Consider the following 20,494-nt stretch of genomic DNA (forward strand, 5'->3'; position numbering starts at 1 on the left):
GGAAGAATTCTTGATAATTTTTAGAAATAGTTCCGGTCAGTACGATAACGAAAATCAGTTTCAAAAAATAGGGGTGCCAACTTCACATTTTTTTACACATCGAGTTCTAATAGTTTTGAGCAGAGTTTTAAGGTTCTTTTAAATAATTATATAGTTCCTGATTATTTTTTTAAAGAGTTCTGCAATTTTTAGATAAAAAAACGTACCTTCAATATCGAAGATATTTCTAAAATATCAAGTTCTCGTAAAAAACGTTAGAGTTCGTGATTTTCTAAATGTTTCGTAAAAGTGTATTAATTTAAAAAAATTAATCTCTTCGAAACTATAATAGATAGAGCCATGCGGTTTTCACGTTTTTTCTTGTCTTATCGAGTACGATTGAGAACTCTAACATCTTTCCCTAGAACTTGATATTTTAAAAATATCTTCGATATTGAAAGTATGTTTTTTTATCTCTATAAAAATTGCAAAACTCTTTCAAAAAATAATCAGGAACTATGTAACTATTAAACAATTTTAATTTATTCACCTCACGGTTGCTCCTTTGTTGCCCGATGCCTCCCCGGGCCTCCTTCTCGTAGAAGTTTCGAAACACTTGCACTCGCGTTATTTTTTTTTCGTTTGCAACGTGCGGCGACGCCCGGGTTTTAGCTATCACAATCTTCGACTCGTTTCGGTAAAACGCGAGACTCGCGAGAGCTTATCGCGTCGCCGCTTTTTCCAAGACCCACTTTTCGCAGGGGCTTATCGAACGAAGATGATCAAGAGAGCGACTTCGCCGCGACGCACTGAAGTCGCCGAAGGAATCTGCGAGACGAACATTGAGCGAGATTCACGATCGAAGAGACCAATTTCACGTGTGCGATCGCGATTACGATGTCGGTACGTGCGACGCCATCGGATTTATACGTTATTAACCACCAAAGACGCTAATTAATACACTCGTCCTTTCGCGAACCGGCAAGAAGCGCGCGATCATTAATCACGAACAACCGAAGAAGAGCACTGGAGGTGGAGCTAGTCTGGCACTGCCAGGTTCGGAACGCACAACGACCAACGACACGTCGCGACAAGTCGTAGTGGTGGGACATTGTAGGGATCGCAACGCAACGTACGTGCGAAGTTCAGCGAATCACGTCGCAACTACATACCCTCGCCACTACGAGCTGGTAGGGGTATGTAGTCGCGACGTGATTCGCCGAGCTCCCACGTCGCGACTTCTACAATGCCCTACCACTACGGCTCGGCGCGACGTATCGTTGCGCGTTCCGAACCTGGCAGTGCCAGTCCACCTCCAGTGCTCTTCTTCGGTTGTTCTTGATGAACGGTCGCGCGCTTCTTGCTGGTCCGCGAAAGGACGAGTGTATTAATTAGCGTCTTTGGTGGTTAATTATCATATAAATCCGATCGCGTCGCACGTACCGACATCGTAATCGCGATCGCACACGTGAAATTGATCTCGTCGATCGTGAATCTCGCTCAATGTTCGTCTCGCTGCATCCTTCGGCGACTTGAGTGCGTCGCGGCGAAGTCGCTCTCTTCATCATCTTCGTTCGATAAGCTCCTGCGAAAAGTGGGTCTTGGAAAAAGCGGCGACGCGAAAATGGAACTTCGGTTTTATTCGCGCGCGCATAAGCTCTCGCGAGTCTCGCGTTTTACCGAAACGCGTCGAAGATTGTGATAGCTAAAACCCGGGCGTCGCGAACGAAAAAAAGTAACACGAGTGCAAGTGTTTTGAAACTTCTACGAGGAGGAGGCCCGTGGAGGCATCGGGCAACAAAGGAGCAACCGTGAGGTGAGTAAATTTAAATTGTTTAATAGTTTTATAGTTTTATAGTTCCTGATTTTTTGAGAGTTTTGCAATTTTTATAGAGATAAAAAACATACTTTCAATATTGAAAATATGTTTTTTTATCTAAAAATTGCAGAACTCTTTCAAAAAATAATCAGGAACTATATAATTATTTAAAAGAACCTTAAAACTCTGCTTAAAACTATTGGAACTCAATGTGTAAAAAATTGTGAAGTTGGCATCTCTATTTTTTGAAACTGATTTTCGTTATCGTAATGACCGGAACTATTTCTAAAAATTATCAAGAATTCTTCCTATGGTTCTAAATAACCCAGAACTCTTAACAGAACTATGATAGCATAACATAGGGGTGCCAGCTTCACATACCCCGAAATAAACCCCCCGAAAGTTTCGGCGAAAAATGATCATTATCTCATAGCGATTTTCATCTTAAACTTTTCAAATTAAAGCGAACGCAAAATGTAATAGAATTTCTGGATAGAATTTCTTGGATAGAATTTCTAACAAATTTTTTACATGCTCGAATAAAAGCACACACATAAAATTCCATTGCTAACTTTATAATTTTGTCTACATCCTATATATACATTCTTAAATTCAATCATTATTTTTACCACTTTACGCGCTATCTATCTTTCTTTTTTTCACGTTTTTCTTTCCTGGTGGTTATGGGTTAAACGACTACAAATCGGCTTGTAACTCTCTGATTCTGTAGGGTACTGCTGACAGCTCTGGAAAACTATCGACTAACAAATCACAGCCGCACGTAGAGATCACTACTAATCCTAATACATCTCGCTCATATACCTCGGTGTCTCGCGCGGCCACTCATCCGAGTTCCAAGATACCTCCGCGAGAAAAAACCCCCGAAAGCTTCTCGAAATCGCGGACATTCGGCAAAGATGCGGCCGAGCTCAAGACAGATTCCGAACCGAGTCTCAACGAATCCATAGTATCAGCCAGTCTGAAACTCTCCATCGAGCAAGCGAGACCGAAATTCATTGGCCAAACCAAGCGGCAGAACCTCGTCAAGGAACACTCTTCCAACACTCTTCCGTCTCTGCCGTCGTCGGATATCATTCTTAGCGCGGAAACGTATCAATTATCCTTCCCCACTATCAGAACGACGACGATTCCAGTCGGTCCCTCCCTCGAAGCCAATCCTTCGCCTTCTAAACCCACGTCCTCCCGAACGATATCCAAGATTCCCACCCCGCTTTCTCGTAAAATTGCTGCTAAATCTTCACCTTCCGACTCTGTCTTGACCTCGTCCGCTTCCAAAGGCTCGTCGCCTTCGAAGGCGTTCAGCGCGAGTAACAAATCCTCGACGAATCAGACTTCCAGCCCGATTCGGAGAACGTCCGAAACGGCGCTTCCTACTTGCTCGACCGTCGTCGAATCCTCCTCCTCGCCGACATCCACGCAATCGGACCTAGCGGAGCAACTCGTGCTTCCCTCCTCCCCTTCATCGAGACTCAGCTCAGGAAACGCGCGACACCACGAGGAGACGCTACTACCTGCGGAACGACGTCGAACCGTGGTGGAAGTGTGCGAAAAGGTGGTGGTACCTCAAGGCAAGATTCCTACGACGCCGCCGGTGACGCCGTTCATCACGGTGAACCGCCCCATAAACGCGGACAAGCAGGGTTCTGTGACCGAGGTTAGAAACGATCAGCAAGCCGGCAACGCCTCGAAAAAGTCTTAAAGTGCGAGGATTCTTTACTTTCTTTTTGCGTTTCGCAATAATATATACTGTCCTCCGCTTTCGATCAGCCTCTAGACAAGCCGTGCTAGATCTTGTACATAGATTTTTGCATCTCGGGGAAAAGGGGGCTACGCGGACTCGTAGAGTGCGAGAAACGTCGAGTGTGTGACATGTTGAGAGAATGAGGAGGATGCCGGGAGCAATTCTGTCGTGGCTCTACGGTTTAACCGCGTGTTCCCGCTGTGTCTATCAACCGATAAGTCGAACGTTTAAAAAAACGTTTACATTTTTACGAGAGTCATCCGGTCTCGCGAGTTCTGCCGCTATTTCGTCGAATCCTTCGAGAGGATTATTATTATAATTATTATTATACTGAGAGAGAGGAATTAGCATAACGCACACAGGGCTCATTATCACGTCTACGTTATTATTACACATCGCGCGAGCGCAAAATTAAACTTTAACTATACCGTCAGTTAGTCGTGTAAATAAGCGCGAAGCAGGTGCGAAGAAGGTATATAAGATAATCTCCGGTACTATATAGAGTTAAATCGGGTTATATATACAAAAGCGCTACACATCGTAACGGTTACTCTATATACATTTATAACGGCATAACGATTTGCAATAAAGTTTATGTTATGCGGTATGTCTGCGACGTAACAGCAGGCGTCTATAAGTGCTGTCAGATATTGCATATGCCGTTTAAAGAGAATATCGACGATCGATTTCGGCAACGTCGATCGCGACTTTAATCGCAATTTAATTGATAACTTTCTCAAATTATGGCACTAATCGCATAATTTGGGAAAGTTGAACTACGATTAAAAAAAAATAAACCGCGAGCACTTTTTAAATTAAGATTAAAATTGATTGCTGAAATCGATCGTACGAGAGAATAAGCCATTGTGATAACATTCAATCTTAATTACCGAATGCGATCGATCGTATTAAGTCGAGTATATGCGATTAGAATTTATCAATCGCGCGAGAAATTATAGAAACGATATAGCGATGCGTTCTCCAAGCAAACGCAAAAAATGTAAGACTTGCTTCACTTGTAACGGTCTTTTGTAGCATTACTTTAAAAGAATTCGCCGACACTTTACGCGCGATTATGATTAATTGTCATGGATTGTAGCGGTCGACCGCGAAAGAGAACGAGCAACGATGAAATACATAAGATACAAAACACTAGCCAACGAAATTTGCCGTGTTGTATTTTCTTCTCATACATTCATGTGGATTATTTCATTCAATTAGAAAATTTTATTTTGCTTTTATTAATTAATTTATTTATATAACTTTTTTCTAATTTTTAATACAAAAATATTAACGTGTATTATTAAATTTTTTTCCCCGATATATTAATCAGTTAAGAAAATCAATTCCAAATTAGTGAATGATGTGCCTGCTAATTTCAATTTTCCTAATATACAGAATTGAATTATTCAGTGTGAAATTCACACTCAGAGATTAGAATCGGTCAATGCAAAAACTTAGCACAGTTTATCTCCAGGTTAATAGGGTACACAAATATGCGCTTTTAATAACAGTCACGTTCAAAGTACGATAGATATGATCATTCTCGTAACGCGCGCAAAGTCAAAGGTCAATCGCAATGACATTTAATTATTAATAAAGAGTTCTTGCTGACGTGCCGTGATAAAAGCACCCATGTCACAGTCAACGATATTTCCATCAACGATTCTTACTCGTTTGTCGGCGCGCGAGCCTCGCGATCGTTTTCTTTCCACGTGTCTCGTCCTCGATACACTGAAGAGGTAAGACGTCATATATTTTTGATTGCATCGAACAAGCAGCGATTTGCCTGAGCTGTGTGTTAGCCCCGAAGGATACCGTGTCGGCGAACGGCTTTCTTTTTTAATAGATCCCAGAACGAATCGCACAAATTTCACGAGACACGCATGGCTGTACGGATAGCTTGTTCGAATTCAGGATCTATCTTGAGAGAAATATCCGATTTTTTATTTTATATTTCTATTTTATCTCCTATTTTAATAATAAATAAAAAAAAATTATTTAAAGTTATCTAAAGAAAAATAATTTTATTTGCCGTGCAAAAATAATTTTGATAATTTAAAATAAAGATGAAAATAACGTCAAAGTCTTTAGTGGAATTGACGAAGAGTGCTTGTTTTGCTTATCTTCATTATCATTTATCGCAGACTCTAATAAGCACGCGCTTGATTTGCCGCTATAGACGTGAGATAGATCCTGATCGAATCGCTTCCTTATCAATCTCATTTAAAGTCAAATTATCATATTTGATTGACAAATTACGTATCACGTCACACCCGCACTCCATTGGAGAATTCGAACCTCGTGATAGCGGGGGCTAAGTATCTCTCTTATCTCGACCGCCGAAAGACCTTATCGCGTCATGTGCTCGCAACGCCTTTAATCAGTCCGACAACACCTGAGATCACGGTGATCTAGTGGCTGTACAATTTTCGAGGCGTGTGCTGCACGATATCGCTTGCAACTTGAGAAAGTGAACGTAGTTTTCTCCTTCCCCCGCGTGTATTCTCGTCCCTGCATGCAATTTGCGAATATGACTCGTGAGGTAAGGGGTACTACTAAACGGGTGTATTGGTGAAGATTGGTGCGATTTTTAATTTGTAGTATATTTGAAGTGAACGTGAGTTCGCGTGATCGTTGCTTTGATCGATATACTTGTAGTCTTTACTTGACAGGCTAACAAAAGAACGCTTACGTGTATCTGCTTTTAGAAAAAAATTCAGAGTAAGCTATTAGTTTAGTGATATGTTATCTTTATATAGAACAGCAGTTTTTTTTTTTTTTTTTTTTTTTTTAAGATAAGGCCTTGAGAAATATAGAGTGGAAATGAGGCAAGAGTTGTAGAGAATTAAAATTTTTTTTTAAATATACAAGTTTATAGAACATATCAGTTTTAAATTGATAAATTAATACTTAATGCATTTTAACAATTGATTAAATAATTCCATTATTTATTTTGGGCGTATTTATTTTTTTTATTTTTTAGTATTTATTTGCATCTCTGAAGCTTTATTGGCAAAAATTCATTCTTTCTTTCAGTTGCTTATATAACTTTAGAATTTTATTGCTGCTTTTTTTATTATAAAAAAAAATTTACAAGTGCATGCAAGACAAGTTTTGAGAATTGACAAGTTTTTATCCTACAATATCTTACCAATCACCTATTAATTATCGTCCACGTATTCAGTATATTAATAATTTATATTAACATATTCTGTAAAATATATTTATCAACGCCCAATGTTATCCACATATTTTGCAACGTATCATATTTAATAGTTAATGAATTATGTGCAGTAATATTTCTGTTCGACAAATCTTTGAAGAATCTGTTATAAAAAAAATTGCATTATATGATGCTTCTATGTGTAGCAAATATAAGGATCGTGAATGCATTGTTACTCGGATCATTATTCAAAATCAGTGCTTCTCAAGTCCACATTTAACGACGTTTAATATCGCTCGTATATCTCCTTTGTAAAGGCGTGTCAAATCGCCAGAGAAAAGCACACATAATTGCAGGGATCCGCGAGATCCATCGGACGTGCAACATTACGCAACGCGCATCGACCTGGTAAAATGCACCCGCATATTCCCACGGCAAGAATTGCACATCCAATGCGCGTGAAACTTTTTCCCAACATTTTTCATGCAATTTCTACTTCTGGGAAGAGACGTTTGCGACAATACTTTCGTGACGTTCAAGTAGACGCATTATATTATGTCATTTAATGACGATTACTTCATTTAAATTCACAAATTACGGATGCATAATCTTCAAGAATCTTGGAGAATTTTTTTTTAATAGATAATTTATAATATTTTTATAATTTTATTTAATCACTACTTTGATAGAATATATTATGAAACATATTGTCTTAGATTAGAAAACATTTCTTAGATATTTAGATTAATTAGGATGATTATGAAACAAATGCAATATTTTTCAATGACATAATTTAATATTGCCATTCGAATATCACGTTTATTTCCATGTCATGATTGATGATTCTAATTTAGTGTAAAATATATTCCTGAAACATTAATCAAAGAGTGTCAAGAAATATGTTCTCAAGCGTACTAAAGCGCAGTCAGAATACTGTGATGGATGAGATCTGTCTTTCAATCGAAATTTATTCGCGTACAATTTTCGTGGATTTTTTTAGAAAACACTGTTTCGAACGATCCTTCAATTTACATATAGAATGTAACGTTGCAAAATTTGTGCGGCACATGGTGCGAGACCGACCCGCATTTTACGTACAACTCTCGGCTACATTACGTTTCCTCTCCTCAGGAACGGATCGCTCTCGAGAAAACGGACCAAGAGGAGGTAGCTACCGTTGCGAATTCCCCGGTGGATTCAGCAGTCGAACACGAGCAGCACGAAACGACGGAGACGTCGACGAGTGTCGAGATGCCCGTCACCACCGGCACTACTGTCACTACGAAAAAGTGCGTCGATGCCGATATGCAAAATACATCTGCTACTACAATTGTCACGTCGACAGCCGATCATCTGTTGGAGCGACCGGCGAATCTGGGTTTAGTCAAACAAGAAGTTAATTTGATCGACGCATTGAGTATCCCGAGCCCAGCTTCGCCGATTTCCAAACAAGTTAGTAGAGCGTCGAACAAGTTTCTTAGTTATTTAATTTTCGATAAGAAAAGGAAAAACTGATAAAGTAAAATTATATTGAACATATAAAGATTTCATAAGATATAGAGATATAAACATTTTAGTTTATGTATTATTAATTAATCTTTGGTTATTTACAGATTCTGCCGCTTACTCTATCTAATGACGAGGAAATAATTGATCAACCTTTCCTTCTGAGTCCACCAACGAGTGTAGAGCCACCAAAAGAAAAACCACCACCACCTCCGGTAGACGCTAGCGACGATGAAAATCCTCCGCCAGAGCCGCTCAAAAGATTAAACTCTACTCGCAGAATAAAGAAAGAATTGCGTACAAGACGGTCGGATTTTCTCGGTATTGAAGGGGTAAGTGCGACAATAAAAATCTACTACTTCTATCTTAATTTCTTTAAAAAAGATCAACTGTAACATATCTAACAAAAAGTTACAAATAAAAACTTTTAATATATATCTTTTTTTATCTTTATGCTTTCAAAGTTTGTAATCTTTATGAATCTTGTGTCTTTTAATAGAGTGAATATCTGAAATTTGAAGATATACATTCCACGCTTTGTTAATAGCAGGTCAACGACGACGAACTCGAGCCCGAGTTAACGTTGACGAAACCACCTGACATGGCAGCGATTCTCGCTGAAGAGAGACGCATCGAGCAACTTCATCGTCGCTCCTACGACACTGACAGTAACTACGAGCAAGATTCGAGCCACGAGAGAGACTCTGGAGTCGAACTGGGCCACGTCGAGGATTGGGCGAAGCAGCCCATCAGCCCCGACATGTCACAGCACAGCAGACAGAGCAGCGAGCCTTTCGGCGCCAGTGTGACCTCCTCCGAAGAGGATGAGATCACGAAAAAAGAGCGGGAGATCATGGAGGTTCTCGAGAAAGAGGAACAGTGGCGATACGGCGATAATCGCGAGTACAATAGGTACAAATAATTTATCGAAGGCACGAAATTTTTCTCCTACAATTCTTTCGAGTACGAGAGTCCAAAAAATGTCAATAAGATATCAAATTTTTTTCAAACATTTTCTGGTCTTTATTTGTTAAAAAAAAAATACTACGAATTGAGACCAAATATGTCGTTACATCATTACAGTGACTTAGGGGAAAGGCTGGCTCACAAATTGCGCGAACTCGAGGAAGAAAAGATGCAGTTGGAGAGAGAGGCGATACTACGCTGCAACGAGGACGCGTTTCGCAAGAAGGACGACAACACACGCAAGCAGGAAGATGCTTCCTCGCATGAGCACCAGCAACAGCAACACGATGAGACAGCGAAACAGCGGGAGACCCAAGCGCGAACGAAGGAGGAGAAGGAGGAAGCGAAGTACGTCGGGGACAAGCGAAAGGACGGAGAGCTTAAGATGCAGTCGGAACAGTTGAGAATGCAGAACGAGATTGAAGAGAAAGAACGAAGAGTCGCCGATGCGTGTCGCAAGGAGGAACTGCGCATCCGAACGATGGAAAGTCAAATTCGCGAGCAAGAGGTAAGGCCAATCATTCGGCTTTTTTCTTCGAGCGACGCTAACGAGGAAGTAAAAAGCCGATGTTAAAAAGTAGATAGTGAATTTAGAACGAATCTAGAACGTCTCTACTATCTTCCGAATATGTTCTTTTCTATGACATTTTTCTGTCAATTTTTTATTTGCAAGAAACTTGAAAACTATGCACATATTTCTTTTAGTATGAGGCACGCATTTTTAACCGATAGCTTGAAAATGCTATTATCACATATCCTTCGAACAATGTTATCTTTATTCAATTTGATACTTTTTTATTTGTGAAAATCACTGCAAAAATCGCGTTTCTTATTGCAACATTGCCCGAAGGATTCGATTGTTGAATAGTAGACGGTGCAAATTAAGTATATAGCGTAATGTAAATATTGATAGAGGGATTGTTGCTAATTATTCGCAGAACAAAGCATTGGTCGGTGCTGGGTTGTGCAACAACGAAGATGAATTCCCTTCCGGGGTAAGGCAATAATTGTAATTTTTCAATCGCTTGTTTGCACTGAACTTTTATTTAAATATATTCATTTTATTATTCATTAAAAATTCTATTTATCTCTCATCACTATCACTATTTTAAATATCTTTCGGGCATCTTGACTAATCTGAAGCTAGCTTAATTTGATTTTATTTACATTATAATATGTTATAGTATAATTATATATGTCAAGATAATTTTTATTAAAAATATTTTGTTTTATTATTATATTTATTGAGTTATATATATGTATATACTCAATAACTTCTATAGAATCGAAAGTAACAAGTGAGAATTTTTAAAATATATTTTAAACAAAATACATACATATTTATTTTCGAATTTATTATCGAATTTAAAAATATTTATTAATTTTTATTATATTTAATAATATATATAATTGCTTCAATTAAAAAAAACTAGAATCAGATAAAGTTCAAAATATTTGTGCCTAATATTTTAGATAGATAATGCATGTAGATAAATAAAGATGGCAAATATAATCATAGAAAAATATTGTATACTATTTCTTTAGGAAGTGCTACGAGTAGAAAGGGAGCTTTTGCAATTGGAGCAAGAAGAATTAAAGAGACAACGCAATAATTTGGCTTATCGTGAGCAAAAGCAACTTAGATTGGCGGAACAGTTACAAGAGCAGTGGCAATCCTTGCAAGACGTTGCGGAGAATTCTGTTAAGAATACACAACAATACAAGTATCATACGCCTACCGTGAATTACAGATCTTCGATGCCAAATTTACAGTTTCAAGAGCTGCCAAGAAGGAGACCACCGCCACCGCCGATTCCGGTTACTAAACCACGTATACCAGATCAAAGACAGAGAGACGTTACTATCAGGTAAATACGAATATTGTACAGATGCTTTCGCAGCAGTTACTCTAAGATTCCCCACGTCGTAAAGTAAGATAATCGTAATTGTTGATTTTTTTTTATTTAATCGCGAATGTGCAGAAACAGCCGTATACCGTCCGCGGACTCGATCCCTCAACAAGTAGATGCATCGATTCGAGAGAACGCATCGGCAACGACACTCGCGAATCACGCTGGTCAGCAAATGTCCAGGCAAACCTTACATGCGTTAAGCGCAGTACCGCGATCACGAATTGTCCAAGGTGATCAATGGGTTCAGCGGAGGAAAAGTGACGTGCCGAGAGGCGCTCACGATGTAAACTATCAACATTGGCTCATTCAAGTGCGTATCAAAATTATCTTAATTAAACTGGCAAATAGACAAATATTAATTTTTTTATATAACTTCGCGTATTTCGCTTTCCAATAATTTTCAGATAATTAATTAATCTTCTTTTAAAGACTTTTTTTTTAAGTTCAAATTTTTAAACATGGTTAGCTAATTTTTTTATATTAAATTTCCGATAAAATTAAATACATATTTAATATAGTGTATAGAATGAGATGCAGATCTGTATAAATGAATAATTAGTTACTTTTTCTAACTATACACTTTCTTTCGGTAGGAGGCAGAACAAAGGAGGATTAATGAGAGAAATCAACGATCGCCAGCGCGGAAATCTCAACCGCATGTAACTGGCACCTCCGTACCATATAATAATGCTCCAACTCGAACAGATAGCAAACCGCTACCTGATTCTATCATACAAACTCTAACGCAAAGAGTGCAGAATAAAACGCAAGAGAAACCTCTTTTAACAAGAAGAAGGTAAATTTACTTAATATTCGACGATTTACAAACGGATTCCTTTTTAATTATAAAAATATATGTTAAAAATAAAAATACTATTCTTTATTATTAAAATATGTGTAGTATTTTTTTAATTAAATTATAATTCTTTATTATATATTACTCTATTATTAAAATTATTATTATATTTATTAAATATAAATTATGTATTATTAAATAAATTATATTCATTAATAAACATAAATAAATATAAATTATATTTATTATATATAATATTCTTTATTATTATATAAAATAATTTTTTTTTTAATTAAATATTAAAATAATATTTTTTTTTTAAATAATAAAGAATAGTATTCTAATTTATGACTTATATTTTTTCTTCAAAATTTTGCTTCTTGCGTTTTTATAAAAGAATGTTTTTTTCTTTATCTTTTCAGATCAGAGCAAGTTCAAGAACACTTAACCACTGTGCAACCGCCACAATATGCATTACAATCTCAAAAAACACAACATACTCCAATCACGAGTAACAACGGGAATCAAGAAAAAATGCTGAGTGTGAGCGGAAAGAAAAAGTGTTCTCACTGCGGAGAGGAATTAGGTAATCGATTTAGGAATTTTCCGAACGTTCTTTCACCATTATATGTATATACATTTGCTAACACGATATTCTTACGATCCCTAGGTCGTGGTGCCGCAATGATAATCGAAAGTCTACGATTGTTTTATCATATGGAGTGCTTCAAATGTTGCGTATGCCACGTACGTCTCGGCGATGGATTAATGGGTACAGATGTGCGCGTCCGAAATCACAAGCTCCACTGCCATAATTGCTACTCCAGTGACGACGGTACATATATTTAACTCTATTTAAATATTGTATAATATATGTAATATTGATTAAGCGCATATTGATTCCGAGAACGGTACGATAAAATGCATACTCTTTTCTTTACTTGAAAAAATAACTAAAGAACGTCTTAAAAAATTATATTTTTTATCATTTCAAATGTATATATTTATCAATATGAAAGTTTGATGTAATTATAAAAACGTAAAAGCCAATTATTAACGCGATTATGAAAGCAAAAGTAAATGTGCAAAAGCATCTCGGAAGGATATCTTCACTTTACAACTTATATTGCTGTTAAATTTTCAGGTGTCAAGTTCAGTTGTGTGTAGAAGCCTGGTGGTTAACGAAATTATGCTGATTAATTCGATTGTAATGCTTTTTGATTAAACCGTATGATTTTTGAAACCTCAACTCAGTTCAGTTACCCTTGCTTAAAAATATCACTGGATACAAACGACATGCACATAGAAAAATGTGCAAAAATGTAATTTTAACAGCTGAGATAGAAGGATGATACCATTGTGTCCGCCGATTAGATATGTAAACATTTATATATATATATATATATATATATATATATATATATATTTATATATATATATATATATTATCCTCTATGTTTTTATTTCAAGATATTGAGTTCTCACACATATGTACGCAACCATTTCTATCAACTAACAAATCATACGTGAAGGATGTATATAAGATGTATTTATGTAATTAGTGTAGAGATAAGAAATTCTAGTTTTTAAGACGATTCAATGTAATTGGCGTTGATTTAGCAACGCTGTATATTTTTGTAATATATAATTCTCGTATTATCTATTTATATCAGATAATTTACACCGTATATATTCGAATAACAGAATGTGCGCGAGTCGATTTTCTCAATCGGAAGCGAATAATACGAAATCGAGCTTCTGCTGAGATAATTAATAATAACAGTGGCATGCGGGTCTATTTAATTTTACATTAACATCCCAATTCAAGCTTCAACTATTCCGAATATCAAAAATAATATTGATTTTTCTATGTGTGTTTATTTATGTAATTCTTGAAACAGTTTTTTTTATATATCTATTATTCTAACGTCGTTAATATGGTAAATATTCTTTTTATATTTATAAATCAAACTTTCTTTTTTAAGAAGCTACCCGCAAAAATATCAACCTCAGATCAACTGTAAAAAATCCGCCACTATTTACAAATTAAAGCACGATTCGTACAAATACTTCCGTATGGGATAATCTACTCTCGATGTGATGGCGCGTTTAAATAAAAGCAACACAATCGTTTCCTGCAATCGTACCCATAATCGTGCCGAAGACGTGTTGCATTGTGAAATATTGTAACATATGCATCTCGTATTAACGCAATTTTATATTATTGAACAAAATAAATGGAGCACAGATAAAATTATGCATCTTCTCTTTAAAACAAAATTATTACCCAAAATTTAAATCGGAACTGATGACTCACCGATACGATGCACAGCAGTGGAGTTGTAAACTGTAAAATATAAATACATAAATTAATAAAATTAATATAATTAATAATAGTAATAATAAAATTTATAATTTATTCACCACATAGTTGGTCCGCCGTTGCCCGATGCCACCCTGGGCCTCCTCCTCGTACAAGAGAAACACTTCACACTTGCACTCGCGTTACTTTCTTTCGTTCGCGACGCCCGGATTTCATCTCGATCTTCGACGCCCGGATTTCATCTCGATCTTCGACGCCCGGATTTCATCTCGATTTTCGACGCCCGGGTTTCATCTCGATCTTCGACGCTCGGATTTCACCTCGATCTTCGACGCCCGGATCTTACACTCTTCGACGCGTAAAACTTTCGGTAAAACGCGAGAAATCGGTTTTATTCGCGTTGGAATACTTTTGGTAGATCGAGTAGAAAACCGTTGGAACTGTGACGTCACGCGATTTCGGAGAAACGAAGGAGCGAGATTCGCGACCGAGATAAATTGAGATAATCTCGCGCGTGCGCGATTGCGTGCGATCGCAATCACAATGTCGGTAGACGCGACGCGATATTATACGCGGATTCGCACGATAATTAAGGACGTAAAACCACTAATTAATATACTTACACTCGTATTTTCGCGGACCGGCGATGTGCGCGCGAACGTTGAATACGAAGAAGAGAGGGCAAAATGGCAGCCTTCTAGATTGTGTTCGAGAAATAGTCGGATAGAGTGAAGCGCCCGATCGACCAATCAGGACGAAGAGATCCTCGGCCTCCGATTGGTCGGAATTTGTAACCCCAACGCGTTTCTTCGGCTGACTCGATATATCTATTCTCCTTCCTGATTGGTCAATCACTCTAGTTGCAGTGAAAAACCCTATGCAGCGATCGCTGTGATTGGTGGAATTAAGATGGGTTAACAGGACTCTTTCGATCGGACGCATCGTATCTAGATATTCATGAATCGTGACTGTTCGTAAATTACTGAAAAATATATTTAAATTTTTCTTGAGATTGTATTGCTTTTATAAATTTTTTTTTGCGCAATATTATGCAAGATGTAAATATTGTATTTCAGTAAAATTTTATCCAAGTATGTGCTTTATTAAGTATTATAAATATGTGTACAATGTAGAGTTTATCATTAACTTGGACGAAATTTATTAATGCTGAATGATTAGTATCGCAATTGTAAGGTTAGCATCTGCTAATCTTGTTTTTTTATATTTCTCTCGTTTTTTGAGAAAAAATACTTTTACTAATTAAAAACTATAATTAATCATTTTCAAAAAGCTTATTTTCTATAAAGAATATTTCTATAATGTCTTTCTCTTGCGAGGCTATTAGCAAAAACATGTCACGTGCTTCGATTCCTCGTGCATTCATCCAGTCAACGTGACTATTAATACGTTAATATTTTATAATATTAATACGTTATTATTCTTTTCGCAATACCGAACAATGATTTTAATTATAATTTTTGTATTCTACTCGAAAATGTTTCTACGCCTTAAATAATAAATTTTATCCAAATTAATGAACCCTACATTGTGCACATATTTATAATTTTTTATTATTTTAGGTATAAAATAAAGTATCATGCTTTCTCACGAGGCTATTGGTTGGATTGTTCAAAACAATTCTGTTGAAGACAGAATAATTGACAATTCTTTGATACATAAGTTTACACCATCGGCAAAAATACGAAGAAGAACAAAAATACTCAACACTAAAATAAAAAAATATTCTGGCGTGAAAGATTACAAACATTATGTAGAATTAAAGACTAATGTCATACGGAACTTGGTAGAGGATACTGACACTGATAACTCGGACAATTTATCTGACACCGATTATGATATCATATACAGCTCTTTGAGACAGACCGAAAGCTCAGTTGCTAATTCTGAAAGATATATTTTTACTGAAGATGATTGCAAAGGCTTTAAAAAGAAGACTAACACCAAGCGTAAGGACAGGAATAATATCAACAATATAAAAGCAAGCATACCAAAGAAGAAACCATTGCAAGCAAAATATAATACTAGAGCATCTCAAAAGCGTATAGACTGGCAAAAAGTCACAAAGAAAAATAAAATATCACACTTGTCTAACAATCAAACATGCACAAATAGTGAGGAAAATATTGTTAAGAATAACTCTGATTATTTACTGGCTCAATCTAACAATCAATCTCGGTCTCTGCCATTTGATTCTCAAAATAGTACAACATCTAATATAGTAAAGTCTGTGAATGGAAATATAAGAGAAAGTTGCATAGACTCCAACATAGTAATAAATGAATCAAATTCTCAAGATACAATATTTAATGAAATAAAACCTAGTGAAAGTGAGATACAGGATTACAAAGAGCAAAATGCAGTGATAGACAAATCAAATACTAAATTAGATTCACAAAATCCACCAGATTCTCTACCGAAAAATTTGATTTCTTCATCTAAATCGATTATTTTGGAAAATATTGAAGGCTCTGATAATGAAATAAGTACTGTTAATAAATTGAAAAATAACAACAACAATAAATTAGTAGAAGTAAATAACAAAAACTTGATAAACTCAAAAAATTATAGCAACACATATGAAAGTCACAAATCTAAATTATTAAAAAATGTTAGAAGGAACTTAACACCTGTGCTAGAAGAAGCTGATTTGATGAATAATGATAAAGATATTGAGAAGGATAAAAACGAAGAAAATGGACTAAATTATAATCAATTACTTGTACCTACCACAAATTGTACTCGACACAGTACTCCAATAAAAAAAATACGATCCAATTTATCGCCGGACCAGCAAAAAGATTCTGGATTTGAAGACTCGCAAGATAGATTTATCAAGATTGAACAAAACAATATAAAAAGTTCAACAATACTAGATACTGCAAAAAAAATGCTTATTTCTCCTCAACAATTTGAGAAGATTGCTGAAATTGAAATAACAACTTTGGAAAATTCTAAAGAGGCTACAAATAATGACAATATTTTAGAGAAACAAGATAAGAAAGCGTTTTCTGAAGAAGAAGAAGAAGAAGAGAAGAATTCTTCCCAATTGAACTCAATTGATAAGAACATTAAACAAAAAGTTTGTTTTACAAATCAGGAAAATAAAACGAAATTTGTGCAAGCAGAAGAAAATATTGAAAAGCAGCAATCATTATCTCCAAAGGAAAATCATGCAAAGGATGCACATTCAAAATCTTGTGATAATATTTTAAAAGAACAAGAAAATATTAACGAAGAAGAGACCTCTGAAGGAAAAGTAAAACATTCTCTTCGATTAAATGAAGCTGATAAGGATGCAGAGATTTATTCAATTAATTGTCAAGATAATACGCATTCTATGAAACTAGAAGACTCGTGTAATATTGAAAAGCAACAAATGTTACCTAAAATTACCTATACTGAAATTATCAACCAACAATATATGATAATAAATAAGCAAGATGATAACATCAATATTGAAAAAAATGATATTAATTCTCAAGAAGAATTATTATCGAAAGCAGAAAAAATTAACAATAATCTAATATTTTCATTAGAAACTGACAGTGAAGAAGATAATGCGAATTATATATCACCTGAAACTAAAAAACGACTTCAACAGCAATCGAGATTAAACTTAGTTGTGAGCAGTGATTCTAGTCCAAGCGATGACGAATATATAACTGTTGAAACATCAAAAAAACATGACGATGATTCTGATACAAGTTGTAGTAAAGATATGTTTGAGAATGATAAAACTAATTGTGAAAAAACCAACATAGATATTTCATGTAGCAAAGACAGCAGCAATGAAGTCGTGCCGGTTCCTATAGAAGAAAAAATAAAAGTAGATTCATCAAATATAGAAAAAGAAATAAAGACGCAAGCTAATAAAACTATATCATTAACAAGTTGTACATATAAAAATAATAACTCATCTACATCTGATGTAAACAAAAATTTATTAAAGGAAATCCAATATTGTGCAAATGTATATAATGATGAAGATAATCATAATGAAAGTATAGAAGAAAGTTTTCAATTGAGAGTTTCTGAAAATAACATTTCATCCCTTAGTGAAGAATCTAGAAATCAATTTTCAAGAAATAAATCATCTTTAAATAAAGAGAACTTTTGTGATGAAAGTATTCAAGATGAAGACAGAATAAGCGATTGTATAAGTGAATTTGGAACTAGATGTAAATCTAAACATGAACAAAATACACACGTATCGACAAAACATTCAAATGCGCATCTTGATATTTCCTGCCATTCTAGACCGTACAATGTAAGTAACTCTCTTTCTCTCTCGATTCTCTTTCTTAAACGACTATTATTTGATTATTTTTTTTTTTCAGTTACAGCAACTAATCGAGGACGAAAACTTACTTGTGGAAACGATACCAGCAGGTTTTACTCTAGCAGATCTTACTGAAGATGACGAAGCTTTTATTTTGAACATTCCAAATAAGGTAAATAACTATTTTTTAAAATCAATGTATATTCTCTTAAGAAATATGGGAATACTAGTGTTCTAGCAAATTGTACAAGCATTCCCATCAATGCAGTTTAGCATCTCCAATTTTAATATTAATTTCTTGCCAATATAAGAAAAACAAATTTGAATAATTAGGGCAAGAATTTAGTTATCAATTAATATGTAATTGTGTGGAATAAATCTAAATTTGTTTCCTAATAGTAGAAGCGCTAAGTTATAGAAAAATTAAGTAATAGTCTTGAAATAAACATTTCTTTTGATTAATCAAAATTAATTTATAAATTATTTCATAGGTCTTACAATGCAATCTGCAGAGTCAACTGCTATCATTAAAAGAAAACACGATAAAATTCGGAAAAAATAAATACAGAATCGTGCGTAGAAAAGTGGGTACCGTATCTTGCATTTTTGCTACTGGTAAAAAACGGAGACCTTATAAAACAGGTGAATAGATTTTTTTTTAGATGAAAATGTTACATTTTGTATATATTTAAAAGTAATAATTTTTTAAATAATAAAAAAATATATTATTTAAAAATTAAATTATTTTTGTATAAATATTTTTCGAATATTTGAGAAATTCTTATAACTGATTTTATTTTCTAGTAAATATTAAAAATATCAGCACTATTACTGTACGAGAAAGATTGCCACATTGTTCGAGAAAATCAGATGTATCAAATTCTTATGATGCTGTTATTTCTTCCGAATCGGAATCGTCAAAAATAAATAATCAACAAACGAACGGAACAAAAATGTTAAAAGTTGATCGCAACAAGCGCAAACGAAGAAGTTCAGGTAGATAAGTTGTTGCTAATTGTTGTATATAGATAATATCTTAATCTATATACAAATATTATATATAGTGAAATATATAAATATAGAGATATTACTTTGATGTTCAAAATTTTCTCGGAAATTAATATTAATAAAAAATAAATTTTTTATCGAGTTGATATAAATGTCTACATATTTTTTTCAGATTTTGAAACTGAACAATCTACGACTAAGAAAGGACGATTAAAATTGATTCATTCTTAAAAAAACTAAGAGTATTTTTAAGGAAAGGAACTTAAAGAAAAAATAATTTTGTTATAATACGAAAAACTGATATTGTGTGTAAATATTCATTATCTGAATATAATATTGACTATCTGGATATTAAAATAAGGAAGTAAAAATTTTATAATACTGATAATATTGCACTATATCAATACATAATTCTTTTTCAATTTTCCAATAATATATGTGTATGCATGTCTTCTATATTTAATTTATCAATCTTATATATATATGACATTTAATGTGCAATATATCAATATATTTTTTGTGTTTAATATTTTAATATAACATGACATGTTTAATCTAACATTGACATTATTTAATATAACACCTATATGACATGTAAATAAAATAAAAATAGATTTAGATACAAAAGATTTAATTATACTACTGTATTATTGGAGATAAAATATATATATACACAAGTCTTATCTTCGTATATACAGGATGCATCAAAATATAAGACTTTAAAATATCATGAATTATAGAATAAATCCTATATAAATTATTTTAAATAAGTGATTGAAGAAATTTTTGTTGCGCTTAATCGTTAAAAGATGAATACATTTTTTGTAATTACAGCTAATAATTTTTTATGTAATTTCACGATTGTACATTTAAAATCAATTCCTATACTACAAGCTTTCTTTGTAGATATTTAAATATCTTCCAAATGTTTATACTGCTTGATGTCCATTAAAGAG

The 20,494-nt window shown here is 34.6% G+C and overlaps 2 protein-coding genes across 7 annotated transcripts in view; both read left to right on the forward strand.

Annotated features, from left to right (window-relative positions):
- The window catches only part of Smash (smallish), a 57,233-nt gene extending 43,072 nt beyond the window's left edge, over window positions 1–14,161 (forward strand). The window contains exons 6-17 of one of the 5 annotated variants that reach the window (XM_083036681.1): window positions 2,529–3,473; window positions 7,858–8,178; window positions 8,340–8,564; window positions 8,780–9,144; window positions 9,316–9,706; window positions 10,137–10,193; window positions 10,744–11,066; window positions 11,181–11,421; window positions 11,705–11,907; window positions 12,330–12,493; window positions 12,578–12,742; window positions 13,052–14,161. In XM_083036681.1, coding sequence (XP_082892807.1) covers window positions 2,529–3,473; window positions 7,858–8,178; window positions 8,340–8,564; window positions 8,780–9,144; window positions 9,316–9,706; window positions 10,137–10,193; window positions 10,744–11,066; window positions 11,181–11,421; window positions 11,705–11,907; window positions 12,330–12,493; window positions 12,578–12,742; window positions 13,052–13,074 — 3,423 coding nt within the window. In that variant the 3' untranslated portion in view covers window positions 13,075–14,161. The remainder of the gene's footprint in view (window positions 1–2,528; window positions 3,474–7,857; window positions 8,179–8,339; window positions 8,565–8,779; window positions 9,145–9,315; window positions 9,707–10,136; window positions 10,194–10,743; window positions 11,067–11,180; window positions 11,422–11,704; window positions 11,908–12,329; window positions 12,494–12,577; window positions 12,743–13,051) is intronic. The other 4 variants (XM_083036691.1, XM_083036709.1, XM_083036700.1 and 1 more) reach the window with 4 other exon arrangements.
- Window positions 14,162–15,198: 1,037 nt separating this feature from the next.
- Window positions 15,199–20,183, forward strand: LOC145935441 (uncharacterized). Of its 2 annotated transcripts, none has more exons than XM_083036797.1 (6): window positions 15,199–15,321; window positions 15,811–18,518; window positions 18,589–18,702; window positions 19,022–19,172; window positions 19,335–19,526; window positions 19,711–20,182. In XM_083036797.1, exons 2-6 carry the CDS (start codon window positions 15,828–15,830, stop codon window positions 19,767–19,769), a joined length of 3,207 nt encoding a protein of 1,068 aa, XP_082892923.1. In that variant the 5' UTR covers window positions 15,199–15,321; window positions 15,811–15,827; the 3' UTR covers window positions 19,770–20,182. The 2 variants fall into 2 exon arrangements, with proteins under 2 accessions (XP_082892923.1, XP_082892933.1); XM_083036807.1 differs by having other exon boundaries at window positions 15,232–15,424; window positions 19,711–20,183.
- The last annotated feature ends 311 nt before the right edge of the window (window positions 20,184–20,494 follow it).

This window comes from Prenolepis imparis, unplaced genomic scaffold (genome assembly GCF_030444845.1).
Source record: "Prenolepis imparis isolate NDT839.2.m4 unplaced genomic scaffold, iyPreImpa1.0 SCAF_1, whole genome shotgun sequence".
NCBI classification, from domain to species: domain Eukaryota; kingdom Metazoa; phylum Arthropoda; class Insecta; order Hymenoptera; family Formicidae; genus Prenolepis; species Prenolepis imparis.

What these genes read in the sequence shown, in the direction of transcription:
- LOC145935441 (XM_083036797.1), top strand. Translation starts at nt 15,828, where the DNA reads ATGCTTTCTCACGAGGCTATTGGTTGGATTGTTCAAAACAATTCTGTT. An exon ending in ACGGAGACCTTATAAAACAG is followed by an intron (nt 19,173 to 19,334) that starts GTGAATAGATTT and finishes TTTATTTTCTAG; the next exon opens with TAAATATTAAAAATATCAGC. An exon ending in GCGCAAACGAAGAAGTTCAG is followed by an intron (nt 19,527 to 19,710) that starts GTAGATAAGTTG and finishes TATTTTTTTCAG; the next exon opens with ATTTTGAAACTGAACAATCT.